General features: G+C 48.5%; 2 protein-coding genes across 2 annotated transcripts; one reads left to right on the forward strand and one right to left on the reverse strand.

Annotated features, from left to right (window-relative positions):
* Positions 1–5,102, forward strand: PIN4 (peptidylprolyl cis/trans isomerase, NIMA-interacting 4). The gene is made up of 4 exons (XM_073360623.1): positions 1–285; positions 518–597; positions 1,188–1,307; positions 4,772–5,102. The coding sequence occupies exons 1-4, from the start codon at positions 246–248 to the stop codon at positions 4,928–4,930; spliced, it is 399 nt and encodes a 132-aa protein (XP_073216724.1). The 5' UTR covers positions 1–245; the 3' UTR covers positions 4,931–5,102.
* A 6,327-nt stretch (positions 5,103–11,429) lies between these two features.
* ERCC6L (ERCC excision repair 6 like, spindle assembly checkpoint helicase) lies at positions 11,430–17,593 on the reverse strand. The gene is made up of 2 exons (XM_073360624.1): positions 17,475–17,593; positions 11,430–15,624 (listed from the first exon to the last, which is right to left on the reverse strand). Exons 1-2 carry the CDS (start codon positions 17,507–17,509, stop codon positions 11,823–11,825), a joined length of 3,837 nt encoding a protein of 1,278 aa, XP_073216725.1. The 5' UTR covers positions 17,510–17,593; the 3' UTR covers positions 11,430–11,822.
* Between the last annotated feature and the right edge of the window lie 524 nt (positions 17,594–18,117).

Consider the following 18,117-nt stretch of genomic DNA (forward strand, 5'->3'; position numbering starts at 1 on the left):
AGGGCGCGGGCCGGGGCCGGGGCGCTGTAGGAGCGAGCGGGGGTCTCGGGCGCTCCCCGCGCCGGGGTCTGTGCCGCGACCCAGGCTCGCAGCCGTTCCCCGAGAAGAGGCGCCTCGCCGCCGCCGCCAGGCACTTAGCGCGGACAGCCCGGGCTCGGGGCGCGCCGCGCTCGGCCGCCGGCTGGGGCCTGAGCGGGGCCCTCGCGCTCCCAGCGGCGTCGCGCGCGCGGCTCCTGGCTGCGGAGATGCCCCCCAAAGGGAAAAGCGGCGGGAAAAGAGGGAAGGGTGAGGCGGGGGGCTGTAGCGCCCCGAGGCGCGGGGAGGGGCGGCGGGCTGTCGCGTCCTGGTCGGGGGAGGGATAGAGGGGGATGGGGAGTCACCCTGCTGGGAAGACCATCGCCCGTTCCCTCAGCCCAGGGCAGCCCGTGTCCTCGCCAGGCGGGCCCGGGTCTGTGGCAGACCCTGGTGCCACCCCAGGAGCCGCGCCCGGCTAATGACGGTCTGGTTTGTTCCCAAGGAGGAGCCGCTGGCGGCGCGAGCAGTGGGGAGAGGCAGGCCCCGGCCCCGGCCCCGAAGGGCGGCGGCAGCTCTGTGAAGGTGAGTGGGGCGCGGAGGGGTAGCGGGGCTATAGGCCCATCTCCCCAGCTGCCGCCTTCCGCCAAGCACGTGGTGTGCCTAGGCGGCACGAGGCACAGGCTGTGGGCGCCCAGGCAGGGGCTGGGGCTCGGGCTCGGCCTGGCTCCGGGGTTCAGGGGTTCGTGCAGGCCCACATGGCGGCAACCCTCGACTGCCCAGTAAGATCCAGGGGGGTGAAGATGCCTCTCAGAGGCAGCTGCTAAGTGCAGTCTGCCTGCGTGACAGGGCAGTGGGCCTGGGTGCAGTGCTTGGGACTGGGCTGCTGCCAAGCTGGTGTGCCACTCGCAGCAGCAGGAGACAGGCTGGGCAGAGGACTGCCTGGCTCTGCCCTGGCTGCTGTTTGGGACAGCAATTGAACTGAATGTCCTGGGCTGGAGGTGAGAAGCCCTCCAATGGACTCAACTCTACTGAGAAACACGCTGTGAGCTGCAGCAGTCAGGGCACAGTGGCACTGACAGGAGCCTAATCAGTTAACTGCAGTAAAATGACTGTTTTGTAGGGAGCTGAGCTGAGCCTCCAAAATGTAACTTCTCTCTGCTTTTGCATTCTAGGTTAGACACATCCTGTGTGAAAAGCACAGCAGAATCATGGAGGCCATGGAGAAACTGAAGTCTGGAGTGCGCTTCAGTGAAGTAGCCTCACAGTACAGTGAAGATAAAGCCAGACAAGGGGTACGTTTCACTGATTGTCAGTCTTGTGCTGACAGCTCTTAGGTGGACTACCTGATGTCAGGGAGGCACCATTGGCTAGTGTAGAGGTGGCTATACGGAGGCCCGTGAGCCACATGTGGCTTTTTTACAGTTAAAGTGTGGCTCGTGAAGCCCCGCACCCACCCTCAGTCCCCCCATTCTCTGCCTACCAGACTGGGGCAGCGGGAGCTCAGGGCTTCTGCCTGTGGCAGAGTGGTGGGGCTAGGAGCTTTTGCCCTGCTAGGGGGCAGGGGGGTCTTGGGGCTTCATCCTTGCAGAAGGAACCTGCTGGGGCTGAAGCACCGGCAGGCACGCCCAGCTCTCGAACTTCGGAAGACTATCGTATGTGGCTCGGAGAGTCAGTAAATTTGGCCATCCCAATCTAGTCGTTAGCAGGAGACTGGGACTCTGGGAAATCTACCAAGTTCCATAGTACTTATAAGTGGTGTCATAGCACTTAGCGGATAAATGATGTTGCATTGGGAAGTCTCTTATGGACTTCTTGGATCTCCTGCTCTTCCTCTTTCCTTGAAATAAGAGTCTTTGGGTGGGCCGTATTTCTCCACCTGCCCCATCAATCTGGTTTTGCAGGGAAATGCTCTGTCACAGAGGAGGGTGTTACAGTATGCACTCAAAGTACTTCAACTCCACATTAGTCTGATCCTCTCAGTAAACTCAATCCATAGCCAGACCCCCTTGACAGAACACTAGCTCTAGCTTTTTACTCCTAGGGGAATTCATCACCAAAAAATTTAAAATTCTGCTCACAATATTTTAAAATTCTGCATATTTTATTTGTCAAAATAACACAATGTAATCACGCCAGTTTCAGTTATTTTAGTAATTTATTTCAAAATGCTTGTCAGCAAGTATGTCTAACAATACACAGAAAGGAGGAGTCATCCGGTGGCACCTTAAAGACTAACAGATTTATTTGGGCATAAGCTTTCGTGGGTGAAAAAACCCACTTCTTCAGATGCATGGAGTGGAAATTACAAATACAAGCATAAATATATATTGGCATATGAAGAGAAGGGAGTTACCTTACAAGTGGAGAACCAATGCTGAAGGCCAATTTAGTCTGGGTGGATGTTGTCCACTCCCAATAATTGATGAGGAGGTGTCAGTACCAAGAGAGGGAAAATTGCTTTTGTAGTGAGCCAGCCACTTCCAGTCCCTATTCAAGCCCAAATTGATGGTGTTAAGTTTGTAAATGAATTGTAGCTCAGCAGTTTCTCTTTGAAGTCTGTTTTTGAAGTTTTTTTTGTTGAAGAATGGCTATTTTTAAATCTGTTGTTGAGTGTCCAGGGAGACTGAAGTGTTCTTCTACTGGCTTTTGTATGTTACCATTCCTGAGATCTGATTTGTGTCCATTTATTCTTTTACATAGAGACTGTCTGGTTTGGCCAATGTACATGGCAGAGGGGCATTGCTGGCACATGATGGCATATATCACATTAGTAGATGTGCAGGTGAATGAGCTTCTGATGGCGTGGCTGGGTCCTATGATGGTGTCACTAGAGTAGATATGGGGATAGAGAAGGCAACGTAGGGATTGGTTCCTAGGTTAGTGTTTCTGTGGTGTGGTGTGTAGTTGCTGGTGAGTATTTGCTTCAGGTTGGGGGGCTGTCTGTAAGTGAGGATTGGTCTGCCTCCCAAGGCCTGTGAGAGTGACGGATCGTTTGCAAACTTATCACCATCAATTTGGGCTTGAATAGGGACTGGGAGTGGCTGGCTCACCTACAAAAGCCATTTTTCCTCTCTAGGTACTGACACCTCCTCATCAATTATTGGGATTTCTTTGCTTCCCCACAGAAAAATGACTTCTGATGGAGAAACAAAGGGAAATCCACAAGAGCGGTCATGTGCCCTTCCCTGGCAGCGCAGGCAGATTGGTTCGGGCGCCTGGAGCAGCTGGTAGAAACGTAAATCACCACTGGGATGGGGTCTGGAGGCTGAGCAGTCATGCATGTAAGAGGGAGAGAGACACTCTGTCCCTCTTGCTTGCTATTGCGGCACGTTCGGTGTGGAGAGGCAGGGCTCTAGGGTGTTTCTGAGGAGGTAGGCATGAGGCAGAGCAGAATGTAGCAGCTTGCCTGCTTAGTGAATTGTTCCCATTGTCTTTGTGAATTCCCCCAGGAGTATAAAACAGGTGTAAAAGTTTTAAGGCTCCTTTACATTGCCAGAGTGGTGTAAAGGACAGTATGGCCTTATAAATTCTTAAGGTGCTTTAGTGACTAGAACTGGTCTAAATTTTTTGGATTGAAAAAAAAATTCCTATCAAAATGTGCTCCATTGCCTGTTTGGTACTTACCTTCTTGGAAATGGTCAGTAACCAATATAAATTGTGAATTTGAGTCCCCAGCCCTCACTTGCTCTTCAGTTGCCTATGATGTAACACTGACCATATGGCTGCATATATTTGTTGACTAATAACTAGAAATAAAGGGTCAAACCTAGCTACATTATTATTTGACAAAGGGGGTTTGGGGATTTCTTCCAGTGCTCTGCACTCCCATTCTCCATCCATTGTATTGTAGTTTAAATAAATTACCAAAATAATTGAAACTGGCATGATTTTATTGCATTATTTTGACAAATAAAATGTGCAGAATTTTGTAGAACTTTAAAATATTGTGTGCAGAATTTTAAATTTTTTGGTGCAGAATTTTTAATACTTTGGCACAGTATTCCTCCAGGAGTAAAGAGACAACTAAGGGGAGAATATGATAAAGGTCTATACAATCATAAATGGTTTGGAGAAAGTGAGTAAGGAAGTGTTAAATGCCCCTTCACCTAAGAAGCTGGGTCACCCTATGAAATTAGCAGATAGCGGGTTTAAAACAAAAGGAATTACTTCTTGACACACTGCACAGTCAACCTGTGCTACTTGTTGCCAGGGGATGTTGTGAAGGCCATAACTAAATTTTAGAAAAGAGCTAGATAAGTTCATGGAGCATAGGTCCATTAGTGGCTATTAGCCAAGATGGCCAAGGATGCACCCATTTTGAGGGTGTCCCTAAGACTTTGATGCTGGGACTGGATGACAGAGAATGGATCGTTGATAATTGCCCTGTTCTGTTAATTTCCTTGAAGCATCTGACATTGGCCACTGTTGGAAGACAGAATGCTGGGCTAGATGGACCATTGGTCTGACTCAGTTTAGCCATTCTTATGCTCTATTTTCTATAGGTTTTTATTCTGAACACATTGCCGTAGTATCTGATGATACTCTCATTCCACACACATCTGTGCAGTAGTAGACAGCTGCAAAGTTTAAGGGTCCAAGCACTGAATGGAAGAAGGTTATTTGTTCTTAAAAACCCTGTTTGTTGGATTTTTCTCTCTGCTTTATAGAAATGTTACGCACTCTGTCTCACAATGCAGCTCTGGGCATGTTTTGAAATGGGATACTCAGACCTGACCATTTTTGTTGACTCTTTCAGGGAGACTTGGGCTGGATGACCAGAGGTTCTATGGTGGGACCTTTCCAGGAAGCAGCATTTGCCTTGGCAGTCAGCAGTATGGACAAGCCAGTGTACACAGACCCTCCTGTCAAAACGAAGTTTGGATACCACATAATTATGGTTGAAGGGAGAAAATAAAATATAAAAAAGAGTGAAGCTGACACTTACAATTCTATACAGTGAATAGGAACTTCCCAGCAGATTTGTTGTGGGAGTTGTTAGGGTTGGGGATATGTAGGACTCAGGAATCTGGACTAGTTTTGTAAATGGTTTGCACTAACAGGTGCCATAAATACCCAAGTATAAATCAGCTTAAGAGACTTGTGTTAAACATCCTTTGGGTGAAGTGTCTGCGAGCCAGTGTTGCTATGATCACTAATTAGCCAGCCAGAGTGAGGCCCTACATTCAGTTTAATGGCATTTGTCTGTAAGGTGATAACTTTTGAAAACCACATCTGATCAATTCCAAAATGTCAGGGGATGTTCCAAGCATTAATAGGCAAAATCCTATTGATCTGGGTAAAAACCAGAAAAGCCTGATTTCAAGTCAAGGCCCCAGAGTGTCCATTTGGTACTGCAGGCAGAGGAAGCTCTCTGGCACCCTCTGCTGTTGCCCACATACATCACAAGCCGCAGTCACTAGACTCTTGTGACTAGAGCATCACACACTTAATTACTTATGTAGGTAGAGCTGTATACCCTTTCTCCAAACTCCCACCAATCCCCCTCAGACCCTCCAGAGTGCACACTCCCCAGACCTGCATTGAACTTAGAGCTCAGCCTCCAGGAGCAATTAAATGTGCAACCCTCTTACAAACCCATATTTGTAATCTGTTTCCTATCTCTTGAATCTGATGTATAGAGTACTTTGTTAGTGTGTTGGCTGTTGCTTTAGCAACATGCAAATGAGAAGCCAGCCGTGTAGATGTTGGTGCTGGGAATAGAAGCATATTTAAAGTTGTCACTTTGGCCATACTTTCAGACAGGCTTTGTGCATTATTGGAGGCAAGAGCTTAGGTGCAGGAGCTGTGAAAGGAGGGAAGACTGCCTTTCCAAAGGTTACATGTAGCAAAATGTTAGACCCAGGCAGTCTGTTTTCCCTAACCTGGGTTTCTCAGGGGGAATTGAAATCTGGCCTCCCCTGAATTCAACCCTCAAAGATTCCACCACCAGCACTGTTCTTAAGAATAGAATGAGTCAGCACCTTTTGCATTAAGTATGACCTATTCCAGATGGGAAGTCATCTCAAGGCCCCACCTCATCACTGCTTGGTTTACAAAATATTTCACTCAGTTACTCAAGCTAGGAGGCCTAGTTGTGTACATGCCTAAGAGTCCTTGCTATTCACATCAGTAACATTATGAAGTAGTATGGCCACAATGCTTCTCACTAAGGTCATTCTCAGTGAGACAAGTGGTTCAGAACACAAATTAACATAAAAACCATACAACTCTAGTTAACCAAGCTTAACTGAACATGGTGCTGAAACACTGCAAAGCAGGCCAGCTCAGTTGTGAGTAGCCTCTGCAGTGACAGGACCCCTTTGCATCTAGTTTGGCCTTTGAACTAGTTCTAATAGGGCAGATAGTAGCTGTTGATTGAAAGGTACTCCAAGAGATTTTTCAGCTGTTGAAGAACCATCTACAGCAGGGGTGGGCAAACTTTTTGGCCAGAGGGCCACAGTGGGGTTGCAAAACTGTACAGAGGGTCGGGTAGGGAAGGCTGTGCCTCCCCAAACAGCCTGGCTCTGCTCACTATCTGACCCCTCCCACTTCCCACTCCCTGACTGCCCCCCTCAGAACCCCCCACCCATCCAACCCCCCCTGCTCCTTGTCCCTTGACCGCCCTCTCCCAGGACTCCACCCCCTGCTCCCTGACTGTCCCAATCCCTATACACACCTCTGCCCCCTGGGACTCCCATGCCTTTCTAACTGCCCCCTGTTCCCTGTCTCCTGACGGCCCCCCAGAACCTCCACCCCATCCAACTGCCCTCTGACAGGCCCCCCAGGACTCCCACACCTATCCAACTGCTCCCTGTCTGCCCCCTGGCTCCAGCCCCTTTACAATGCCGCTCAGAGCAGCATGTCTGGCAGCTGCACTGCCCAGAGCCAGACACGCTGCTGCACTGCCCTGCAGGAGCATGCAGCCCTGCCACCCAGAGCGCTGCCTGTGTGGCTGGGGGGGGAAAGGGGACAGCGGGGGAGGGTCCAGGGGCTAGCCTCCCCAGCCGGGAGCTCAAGGGCCAGGCAGGATGGTCCTGTGGGCCCAATGTGGCCTGCAGGCTATAGTATGCTCACCTCTGATCTACAGCTAACTGTTCTGCAATGGACCTGGGGAACACCTTCTGCTGAAGGAATGGTGACAAGACAGCGATGCATTATCAGTGACTAGAGCAAAGCCACTGAAGAATGGGAAGGACAGAGGGTGGGTAGAGATGACAGTTTTCGCAACTGGAGTAGGGGTGTGATGGAAGCACATCAGATGCCCATGGGAGGATTTGGCAATTGGGGGCAGAGAAGTTTGGTTACTGTACTTCTGACACATGGTGGTTCTGACTCTTGTGTTCCACTGCCACAATGAACCTTCTCCATAACACAATAAGGGAGAGTGACCCTTTGCAATGTGGGACATGATTTTCCTCACACTGGCATCTCTGCATTGCCCTGGATGTCCCTTCTTCACTCCTTCCTTGTGCAAAAGGAAAGAAACCAAGTACAGTTGGGCAGAGACGGCCTTGAGTGGTAGGAAAGTACCAGAGTGGAGCAGTGCAATTCATTGCTGTCAGGGCACAGTGGCTCTGCTTGGTGCTTAGATGACACAGTAGTAGTAATTTTGGATTGCATGGAATAGACAGCCATCTCAAGCCAGAAGGGCATAGATGAGTGAGAAGTAGCTAGCACCTGCCCCCCCAACCACATGCCAGATTTTGATCTCCAACCCACACCTGTAATTTCCACTGAAGGTGCAGGAATTGTCCACATGTTCCAGGGCAGAATTTGGGCCACATTATTTAATATGGGAGATGGGTTAGATAAGCACACAGGTACTATGATACTAAGTGTGCAGCTAGCTGGCTCTACCACTGACTTGTGTAGTTAGGACAAGCTATTTGTGCACCTCTAAGAACCAGGATTGTTATACTTACCACAGACATGCAGGAAGCAGGGTTGTACAGCAGTGGTTCTCTACGAGGGGTACACATACCCCTAGAGCAGGGGTCGGTAACCTTTCAGAAGTGATGTGCCAAGTCTTCATTTATTCACTTTAATTTAAGGTTTCGCGTGCCAGTAATACATTTTAACATTTTTTCGAAGTCCTCTATAAGTCTATATATTATAGAACTAAACTATTGTCATATGTAAAGTAAACAAGGTTTTCAAAATGTTTAGGAAGCTTCATTTACAGCATTGGCCTGCTAAACCCAGGGTTGTGAGTTCAATCCTTGAGGGGGCCATTTAGGGATCTGGGGCAACAATTGGGGATTGGTCCTGCTTTGAGCAGGGGGTTGGACTAGATGACCTCCTGAGGTCCCTTCCAACCCTGATATTCTATGATTCTATGATTTAAAATTAAATTAGAATGCTGATCTTATGCCGCCGGCCCGTTCAGCCTGCTGCTGGCCTGTTCAGCCTGCTGCTGGCCTGGGGTTCCGTTCACCCAGGCTGGCAGCAGACTGAGTGGAGCCTGTGGCCGGCACCCCCGCTGGCAAGGGGCTGGCAGCCAGAACCCCAGACTGACAGCAGGCTGAGGGGGGCCAGCAGCCGGGACCCCAGACCAGCAGTGGGCTGAGCAGCTCAGCCCACTGCCACTCAGCCCGCCGCCGGTCTGGGATCCCAGCCCTGCCTACATAGAGTGGGTATCTACCTTCTCCCTGGTTCTAGCCCATTCTCTTCCTCTCTCTCTGCACTGAGCAGAGGGTGGGAGTGCACTGAGCATAGGGCTGGGGGTTGGGATGTAGGACCTGGCCAAGACCTAGAATGAGGGAGGAGGCTCAGGGTTGGGGCAGGAGGTTTGGGTGTGGAGTGCTTACCTGGGCAGCTCCCAGTTGGTGCAAGAGCTCGTTTGGTGCTCAGGGTGGGGGTTGGAATGTGGGGGGGTGCAAGAGTCAGGGCATGGAGTGTGGAGGGTGCAGGAGTCAGGGCAGAGAGCTGGGGGCATGTGAGGGGGTGCAGGAGTCAGGGCGTGGGGGGGCTGGCTATGTGTGTGGGGTGCTGGAGTCAGGGCTGGGGTCGTGGGAGGTGCAGGGGGCATGGGCTAGGGGCATGGGGGTGATCCCAGCCCCCTGCCCAGAGCGGCTCACAGCAGGGGGCTGGAGGGGATATGCCCTGATTCCACCCCCCCTTCCCCAAAGCCCCGTCCCTACCTTTTCTCTGCCTCCTCCCTGAAGCAGGGAGTGCTTGGCTCCGCTTCTCCCCCTCCCTCTTTCCCCCTCCCTGGCAAGGGCCATCAGCTGACCAAGGGCAGGGAGGGAGAGAAGGAGGGGCAAGAACCCAGCATACTAGGGGAAGAGGCAGGGGAGAGGGGACCTTGCCTGCCCTGCAGCAGTAGCCCGCAGAACCAAGCTTCTTCACCCTGTCCCCATGGGGTCGTGGGGTGGGGGTGGGGGAGAAGAGTGGGCCGGAGCGGGCAGAATTTTTAATGGCACGCTGCTGCCTGCCGGGGTCCTGGCCACCGGCCCCCCTCAGCACACTGCTGGCCTGAGTTTGGCAGCAGGCTGAGCGGGGCCAGCACCGGGGACAAAGCAGGCAGCAGCGTGCCATTAAAAAATCAGCTCATGTGCTGTCTTTGGCAAGTGTGCCATAGGTTACTGACCCCTGCCCTAGCGGTACACAGTTCTTCCAGGGGGTACATCAATTCATATAGATATTGGCCTAGTTTTATAACAGGCTACATAAGAAGCACTAGCAAAATCAGTACAAAGAAATTTCATATAGACAATGACTTGTTTATACTGCTCTACATACTATACACTGAAATGTAAGTCCAATATCTATATTCCACTTACTTTGTTTTATAATTATATGGTGGAAATGAGGAAGTAAGCAATTTTTAAGTAACACCGTGCTGTGACACTTCTGTCTTTTTAGGTCTGATTTTGTAAGCAAGTAGTTTTTAAGTGAGGTGAAACTTGAGGTATGCAAGACAAATCAGACTCCTGAAAGGTGTACAGTAGTCTGGAAAGGTTGAGAGCCACTGCTGTACAGCACTTCTCTTAGGAAACGAGGACATCCAGAACCCAGCTAAATTTCCTTGTCAATACTCCAGAGTCAGAAACTAGGTCAGACTGGAAATAAGGTGTAATTTTAAGCCATTTGGAACAATTTACCAAGGGTCATGGATTCGCCATCACTGACAATATTTAAATCAACATTGGATGTTTTTCTAGAAGATCTGCTCTAGGAATTGGTTTGGGGAAGGTCTATGGCTTGTGTTATACAGGAGATCAGAGCAGATCGTAATGGTCCCTGCTGGCCTTGGAATCTATGAAACTGGCAACCAAACTTAGGACATCTTTGTGCCTAGTTTTCAGAGACTGATCATCAAGATGCATGGCTACTCACTATCTCTGGCAAAAGTCACAGACCTATTGTCTCACAGCACAAGACAACTACAAATGCAGTCCACACAAGTGAAATTTAAGTTAACTCCTGCTTGGATGTTGGGCTGGTCTGTCTAAGCAAAGGCTGAAAACTGGGCTATGGCCCATGCCCCTATAAATGTGTTAGTCTCTAAGATGCCACAAGGACTCCTTGTTTTTATTCCATAAACAAGTGAATGACTCTTTAGTAACTACGCTCAGACAGATGCCCCCCTTAATGTGGTATGGAGAGAAGGCACATCTGATCTTCCAAACAGACTGCAAGGGGGCACAGCAGCCAGGAGGCTTGTCCTCATTTGAGCCTCTTGTGGGAGGGGACATGCAGATTGTTGCCTAGTCCCACATTTAAGTTCATGTCAGAGCATGAGCCTAACCCTGGAAAGGGATGTAGCTCAATTACAACAAACGTGTATTTTGGCTACAAGGATTTAGGAAAAGAGCTCTTGTCCCACATCCCCCCTCCGCAACAGCTAGAGGGGTAGCCATAGGACAAGGCAGCATCTACCAAGACAGTGTACCAGCCTGCGCCCACCACCAGATGCTCCCAATGTGGCAGTGCTTTGCTCTCTCCTATCTTCCCAGGAAAGGCAACTTAAATCCACAGCAGTAGCTGGATGGATTGAAGCTACTCCTGACTGTTCTGCAGGTGTCTGTGCCAAGATGAAAAGTTCAGTAATCCCCCCATGGGAAGTTTGGGGCAGATACACAGCACTCCTAACATAGTTAATGAGGCATAACATCAGGGACACAAGTGAGTAGCAATGGGTACCATAGAACCCTTGTACTAGCCCAGTTCAGGGGCTCAGCAGTAACAGTAGTTTCCCAGCATTAAATCAGATGCCTCAATGACCGACATAGGCTGCAACTGTGAAGCCTAACAGTTTTCCATGCTTTAGTAATCAAGCCTCCCTCTTCACTTGGTCTACGGAGGGACAAAATGTATTGACCAAACTTGAAGGGAAAAGTATAAAACACAGAGGCAAGTTAGTATACTGCAAGTAAGACAGACATGGAGTATAGAAAGTAATTGTTTCTCTTTTTTTAAACTTTAAACATTTTTCTAAACATACAATTAGTGACTTTTTGCCTTTGTGAACTGCATGCAAAATAAATACCCTTCTCTCCAGCACCCAAGTGGAAGTTACAAACTGCTCTTGAAACAATACCTTGCTCAGAGATGCAATTGTAAAATTTGCTCTATCCTCTTTAAAAAAATTGAGTATGTTTACCTCCCAAGTCTCTTTTGTAGTTTTAGTCTCACCTCACTGTAGCTTCTGTCAGTGCCAGCCTTTTAAAAAAGTCAAATCTTGTCCATTATCCAAGTCAATTCGGTAGCTTAGATAAAAGGTGGTTTTTTTGGGTCCTTCCCCTCAGAAAAAGTGAGATTGGGTTTGCGATTGTTCTTTTGGGAATTGACTTGTAACCAAGTCCTCACCTCTGCGATAGTTGTTTATACAAATTTAAAGTTATAAGCATAACTTCAGGATCTCCATTTTTTATGTCAAGAGCTTGCAGGAAACAGTTCAATGCATCTTGTAGTTTTCCATTGTCTTTCAGTTTCTTCCCACACTCTATCAGGGCATCATAATTATCTGGTGCATGAAGAGAATCTACAATAGTCGGATTATCTTTCTGGCCTGCACTCTCCTTTGAAAAGCAGTCCATTTGCTCACCAGATAGCAGCTCAGGATCACCAGTCGATTCCTCTTGAGGCTCTTCCTCAATATCATCTGCCTCAGATATGACAGATTCTGTATCATCTAAATAACTGGTTGTTCCTTCTGTATCAAGTGTTTCTCCAATAGGTTCTTCCTCAGGCTCCACACTATGCTCTTCAGCTTCTTCTACCACAAGTTCTTCTTGTACCTCATCACTATCCTCTGTTTGGCTGAGAGCTCCTATGGTTTCTTCAATATCCTCAACCTCGTCCAACACTGCAATAATAAGAGATCTTCTAGAAGCTGTAGACTTGTTTCCTCTTGGGGAAAAAATGGGGTTTACTATAGATTTATCACATTTAGGAGTAGATGAACTAATCCCCATCAGAGATGGACATAGAGGGCTGTTTAAGGGAGAGGACATTTTTTCAGGCGGATTTTCATCCAAAATCATGACTGAATTATCTTCATCTTCACTATCAGAAACAATTCTTCTCGCCCGCTTCTTTTTGCCAATAGGCATGTCATCACCACTTTCCATCAAGGCTTCACTCACTGGTATAGAGTCATTTAGGTTATCCATGGCTACGTTACAGGAATTCCCAAAGTTGTCATCATCTTCTCTTACCCAAGAATTCATTGCAGAACTACCATGGTTTCCTACTTGGAGATGAAAGCCTGTGTTTTCTGTGTACTCCAGTAATTTTTCCCTTTTTGAGACGTCTTGCTGTCCATCTTCAGAGTCTTCCAAAACAAGATTGAAGTCAGCCTGATACTGAGAAGATGCGACAGATGTAGCCTCCAAACTGGCTTCACTCACATGAGACTTCTGGAGTCCACTAGGGAATTCTGACATGACATTCAATAGACTTTTGGATGCTCCTGGAGAAGCTAGCTCAGGATTTTCATTCCCATCATCTTCTGGGTCACAAGGATCATGAGTTTGAAGTGACATTTCCGCATTTCTGTATCTTTTAGCATCATCGGCAAAGACAGATCCATTAAACGAAGTCTGTGAAAACAGCAAAGAGGTAATTTGGACATCGTTTATGCTTTGTGAGCGATGAGAGTGTCTTCTTGATTCAGGACTATGACTCTCTTTGTTAACAAATGAGTAAACTCCAAGGGAAGAAGGTATAAAATTTGGATCAAGTTTTTGTTCAGGTTCATGTATATTGGATTGTTTCAATACCTTACTGCTAGTATGCAATTCATTAACATCCATATTAGACACATCCTGTGCAGACTTCTCTTCCTCTGAATCCACAATAAGCAAACTTGTCATTCTAGCACTGACATTAGCAACATCTTCATCCTCTGTAAGATCAACAGCTTCATCATTTGCAGGTTCAACTAATACAGGTGGTGAAATAAAGTGATTTGTGTTAAACTCTGGTGATTTATTTTTTGGTTGTGAAGATGATACTGTTGGTCTCAGCCATGCTCCCTCAGTATCACTTTTGATTCTCCCCATCAATTGGTCTTTGAGCTGAGATTCTAACTGGACCAGCTCTTGGGCCTTCTGTACCCTTTGTTGAATATACCGATGAGCGTCTTCATTTTCAGCCTGTTCTTCTTGAGCTATTTCTCGTGTATACATTAAGTCATGATCTGAAATGCCAAACATTTCCAGCGAGTGCAGATAAGCAATATGTTCATCCAGCTCCAAGTCAGTCTTTCTTTGGGTGGCATGCAAGGACTGCAGCTGAATCTGCGTTGCAGAGGTTCGAGTGTCTCCCAACGTAAAGAGCTCCCTTAATTCCTGTTTAGTGAAATACCTAAATGGGTTCTTTTTGTCACCAGTAGTTTGTCTTATTAATGAATCCTTGAAGACTTGTCGCCTATATATTTTTTCTTCTACTGTACCACAGGTAATCAGCCTATAAATTACTACGTTTTCTTTTTGTCCAATCCTATAAGCTCTGTCCACAGCTTGGGCATCAGTAGCTGGATTCCAGCTGGGATCAAAGATCACCACTCTGCTAGCTGCCGTTAAGGTTATGCCAACACCACCTACTTGTGTAGTAAGCAAGAAGACAGAGTAATCCTTATTACTCTGAAACACACCAATCCTCCTTTCTCGTTCCACTAAGTGTGTCACTGTTCCATCAATACGCATGGTCCTAAAATGTCTGTGAGTTAAAATGCGCTCCAAGATATCCAGCATTTTTCTTGATTGAGAAAATACCAAAGTTCTATGCCCCTCCTCTTGCAGCCTTTCTAGAAGTCCCATGAGGAACATCAATTTTCCAGACTCTTGAATCAGAATCTCATCAGAGAGATGATCAATTTTGTTAGTTCCTGAAAATGCACCCCCTTCATTCTCATCATCCTGCTCAGGGTAACCACCTCCTTCCAAGCCAAGCTGGCTACATGCTCGTGCTGACAACAACCTGGGGTGATCACATAGTTTCTTTAAGACATTCAGCTCAGCCAAAGGCGACCGTGTTGTCATTAACACCTCCTTCACATGATCCAAAGAGAGAAAGTTCCTGTATATTTCTTCTTGAACTGGTGCTAAATACACCCACACAATGAAGTCATTTTTCCTGGTAAGAGAGGGCATTACAGGAGCAATGTTCTTACTCTGATCTTCAGGAAGATGGGTTTTAACTTTGTCAGAATTGTACTTCTTTTGTATGTCTTCTTTAGTTCTTCGGAGAAAGTATGGCTTTATAATGGTCATTAGATTTTCAGAGATCTTAAGTCCAAGTGCTTTCTCTCCTGGAGTCGCATCTTTCTCCCTTGCCCTTGTAATAGGATTCTCATATTCCATTTTAAAGGTCTTCGCTGTTCCTAGGAGGGACCCCTGACATGCAAAGTCAAACAAGGACCACATCTCACGCAGATTATTTTGGACTGGTGTCCCTGTGAGGAGGATGCGATTTTTTGCAGGAATAGCATATACAGATTTAGTGGTTTTAGCAGATGGGGACTTAATTTTATGGGCTTCATCAAGAATAATATAGTCCCAGACAAATTCTCGTCCACTAAGGCTAGAAAGCTGTTGCCAGTTATTGATCAGCATTTGATATGTTGTGATCACTATGCCATTCTTTCTTTGGATTCTCTCTAGTTTTCTGTTACGCTCAGTCTTGCTGGTGCCATGAAAGTCTTTCACCCTCAGTCCTGGAGTCCACTTAGTAAACTCTCTCATCCAGTTGCTAACAAGGGTGGTTGGCATGACTAGCAGTACAAACTGTATGAGTTCAGCATCAAACATCCCAGAAAGGAGTGCAATGATCTGGATAGTCTTTCCCAAACCCATGTCATCTGCCAATATACCTCCTTGCCTTCCATCACGGTAGAGACTGTATAGGAAGGCCACGCCTTCTCTCTGATGCTCAAAGAGTTTGTTGTGCATCTCTCCATAGATCATTAGACCACTGTTACATACATCCACGAATCCCTCCTCTTCCTCTGTGGCAAGTGCCAGCTCTGCAAGTGTTTCCTCAAGCCTTTTGATTCTGCTTCTCAGCTTTTCACTGGGATGAATTTCATTTGCAAGGTTGAAGAGTTTAAGAGACTCTTCCAGATTTCCATTCCTGGCCTCTTCTTTTGCCTGAGTCACATACCTGTAGAACACAAAACAAAGGAGCAGTGTTTGCAGGAGTCAAACAATTAACACAAACATGCATAAGTCCATTTGTTTTAACATAATTAAGTCTGATGTTTGTATAGCAATTTGAATATATTAACTGCCCAAGAACTTCATTATAGCAGAACAGCTACTCTGCCATAGTTAAGGTGAAGACCAGCTTTCTGTTTAAAAGCTTGACTGTTTAAGTGCTCTAAACTCCACACAGTTAATCGGATTGCCTTGAAATTTAGTGTTCCTCTTGGGGGGCACAGGATACAATCAATTATCCAAATTTGGGGGCATTTGACCCAGAGATCGCTAAGGAAAAACCAAAACCAAAACAGCTTTTCTTAAAGTTGACACAGTCTGTCAACTTTTTTTGCCCACAGATAGAGATCAAAACCAGGGCTCAGATCACCACACCAGGGTCAAAAACACTTGAGGGTACCCCAACAGAGCACATGGCACCCAACAGCCTGGGGAGGTGGTGGTCAAACAAAACGTTATTTGAAAAAGTTTGCGCCTCCACTCTTGCACACTACAGCTCCCATGCCCATTTACACACCTACAGAATTAGTGAACATTTCCATATCACAGGACCTGGTTGTCTGTGAGGATATGTTGTAGTTATCAAATCTGTGCACCACCCCACACACTGTTCTTCAAATCCAACCCAGAGTAATATCTGAAGTGAAAAAAAGCAGGCATACTGCTCTAGTCTGCCTCCATCAAAGGGCGATTTCTATTTTGTGGAAATGTAATCTAAGTACAGCAGAATACTCCCAAATGGTCACTGGGAGGGGACGGTGATTAGGGATGCACGAGTATGTGGGAAGAGGGGTTTGGGTCTGTAGTAAGCAATGGGAGTATTATGGCAGGTAGATAAATGGGAATGGGTGGGAGAGGAGGGAAGAGGAGTTGGGGGGCTCAGGTGAAGGACTGGGGAAGTAGGAGGGGAGAAGACAGGAGAGGTTGGGGAATATGTGGTGTAGCAGAGGAAGTTGGGGGTTTAAGGGTGGGGCTGTCACCTTTGAAGTTGCCCCTTCCTTGTGTGCTGGGATTAGTGGAGCCCTACCCTGCTGCAGGGGGACGGGGAGCCCTACTTGTTATATGAGCTGGGGTGCAGGGAATGAAGGTAACAAATGGTTGGGGAAGCCTGGCTGAAGCAGGTGCAGGAGTCCCAGCTGGGGGTGGGGAGAGGGAGTGAGGGGCCCAGCCCAGTGTGCAGTTTAGGCTACATAACCAGGTAGCGTGAGGCCCTCCAGTAATAGTCTGTGACAGACGTGTGCACAGCAGCACAAAACAAGGAGGCAGCAAGAAGCAACTTCAGACATGTCACTGGTTTCTGCAGGGCCAGCTCATGGCTCAGGACGGGAAGGAGGAAGTGTTGGAGGGAAGGGGCGGGGAGAAGGTGCCACACCAGCCGGCCACAAAGCAGTCAGGGTTTGGGACATAGAGCAGGGGTGGGATTTCTGTGAGCAATCACAGACCAGCCCCGCCTCCCAGCGGAAGGAGCACTGGCCCAGGACCATGCCAGGTTCCGCGGCTGGGTGGCCTCCGGCAAGTAGCCGCTCCGTGCCTCAGTTTCCCCTCCGTACGACAGGAGATGGCAGTAGAGCTCCGTGAGCCCCACCGCGGACCGGCGGGGCTGTCGGCTCTCCCGCGCACAGCGGCCGATCAGCGGCGAACCCAGCCGGGCCCCAGCCCTGTCCCTGCTCACACGCCAGACTGAGGCGGAGCGAGGGAAACGGGCCGCTCCCAGCGCCTCAGGGCAGACGCAGGGCCCCGGCCCGGGCAGCCCGCGGCGCTGACGCCAGCCCAGCCTGCCGGCAACCCCGGCCTCACCTCTCGTAGAGCCCCGCCGGGCCGGGCCCCGCCATGGCGCGCTGCTGAAGGGAGATGGAGAGTCGCCCGCCGCCGCGCGACCATTCAAAATGCCCGCCGCCTTCCCGACCTGCCCCGGGCGGGGCCGCCCCGCCAGCCTATCACCCGCGGCATGCAAATGAGAGCCGGAAACATCAGCCAATTGGCGCTTCTCGGCCGCCGCAAAGGGAAGAGCCACGGTGAGGCCTGGCAAGGGGGCGGGAGGAAAAGCGCGGGGGCAGAGGAGGCGCGGGGCTGTGTGGACCGCGATTGGTATTTTCTGTGGGTCAGTGGTTCCCCCACCCCAGTCCGAAGGTTTTCAGGCGGGGGAAACTTGGCTGCTGGTGGGGGTGGAGCACCTGCTAATTTTTCCTCATGGATGCTGCAGCCCCGCGGCACCCACGGAGTCACCGCCTACGCCACCGAGGCGTCTTCCTGTTTGCTGGGTTGTTTAGTTCCAGGCGTATACACAACGTAAACGTTTGCTACTACCTTATAACCGGATGCAGATAAGTAAAACCAATGCAAGTAACGTCCCGTTTGTTTTCATGACGTTTCAACTGCAATCTTATACATTTAACAATCACTTTGACCTATATTAATACACAAGTGAGGTGTCCTGGGG

The sequence above is a fragment of the Lepidochelys kempii genome, chromosome 9 (assembly GCF_965140265.1).
Source record: "Lepidochelys kempii isolate rLepKem1 chromosome 9, rLepKem1.hap2, whole genome shotgun sequence".
In the NCBI taxonomy this organism is placed as follows: domain Eukaryota; kingdom Metazoa; phylum Chordata; order Testudines; family Cheloniidae; genus Lepidochelys; species Lepidochelys kempii.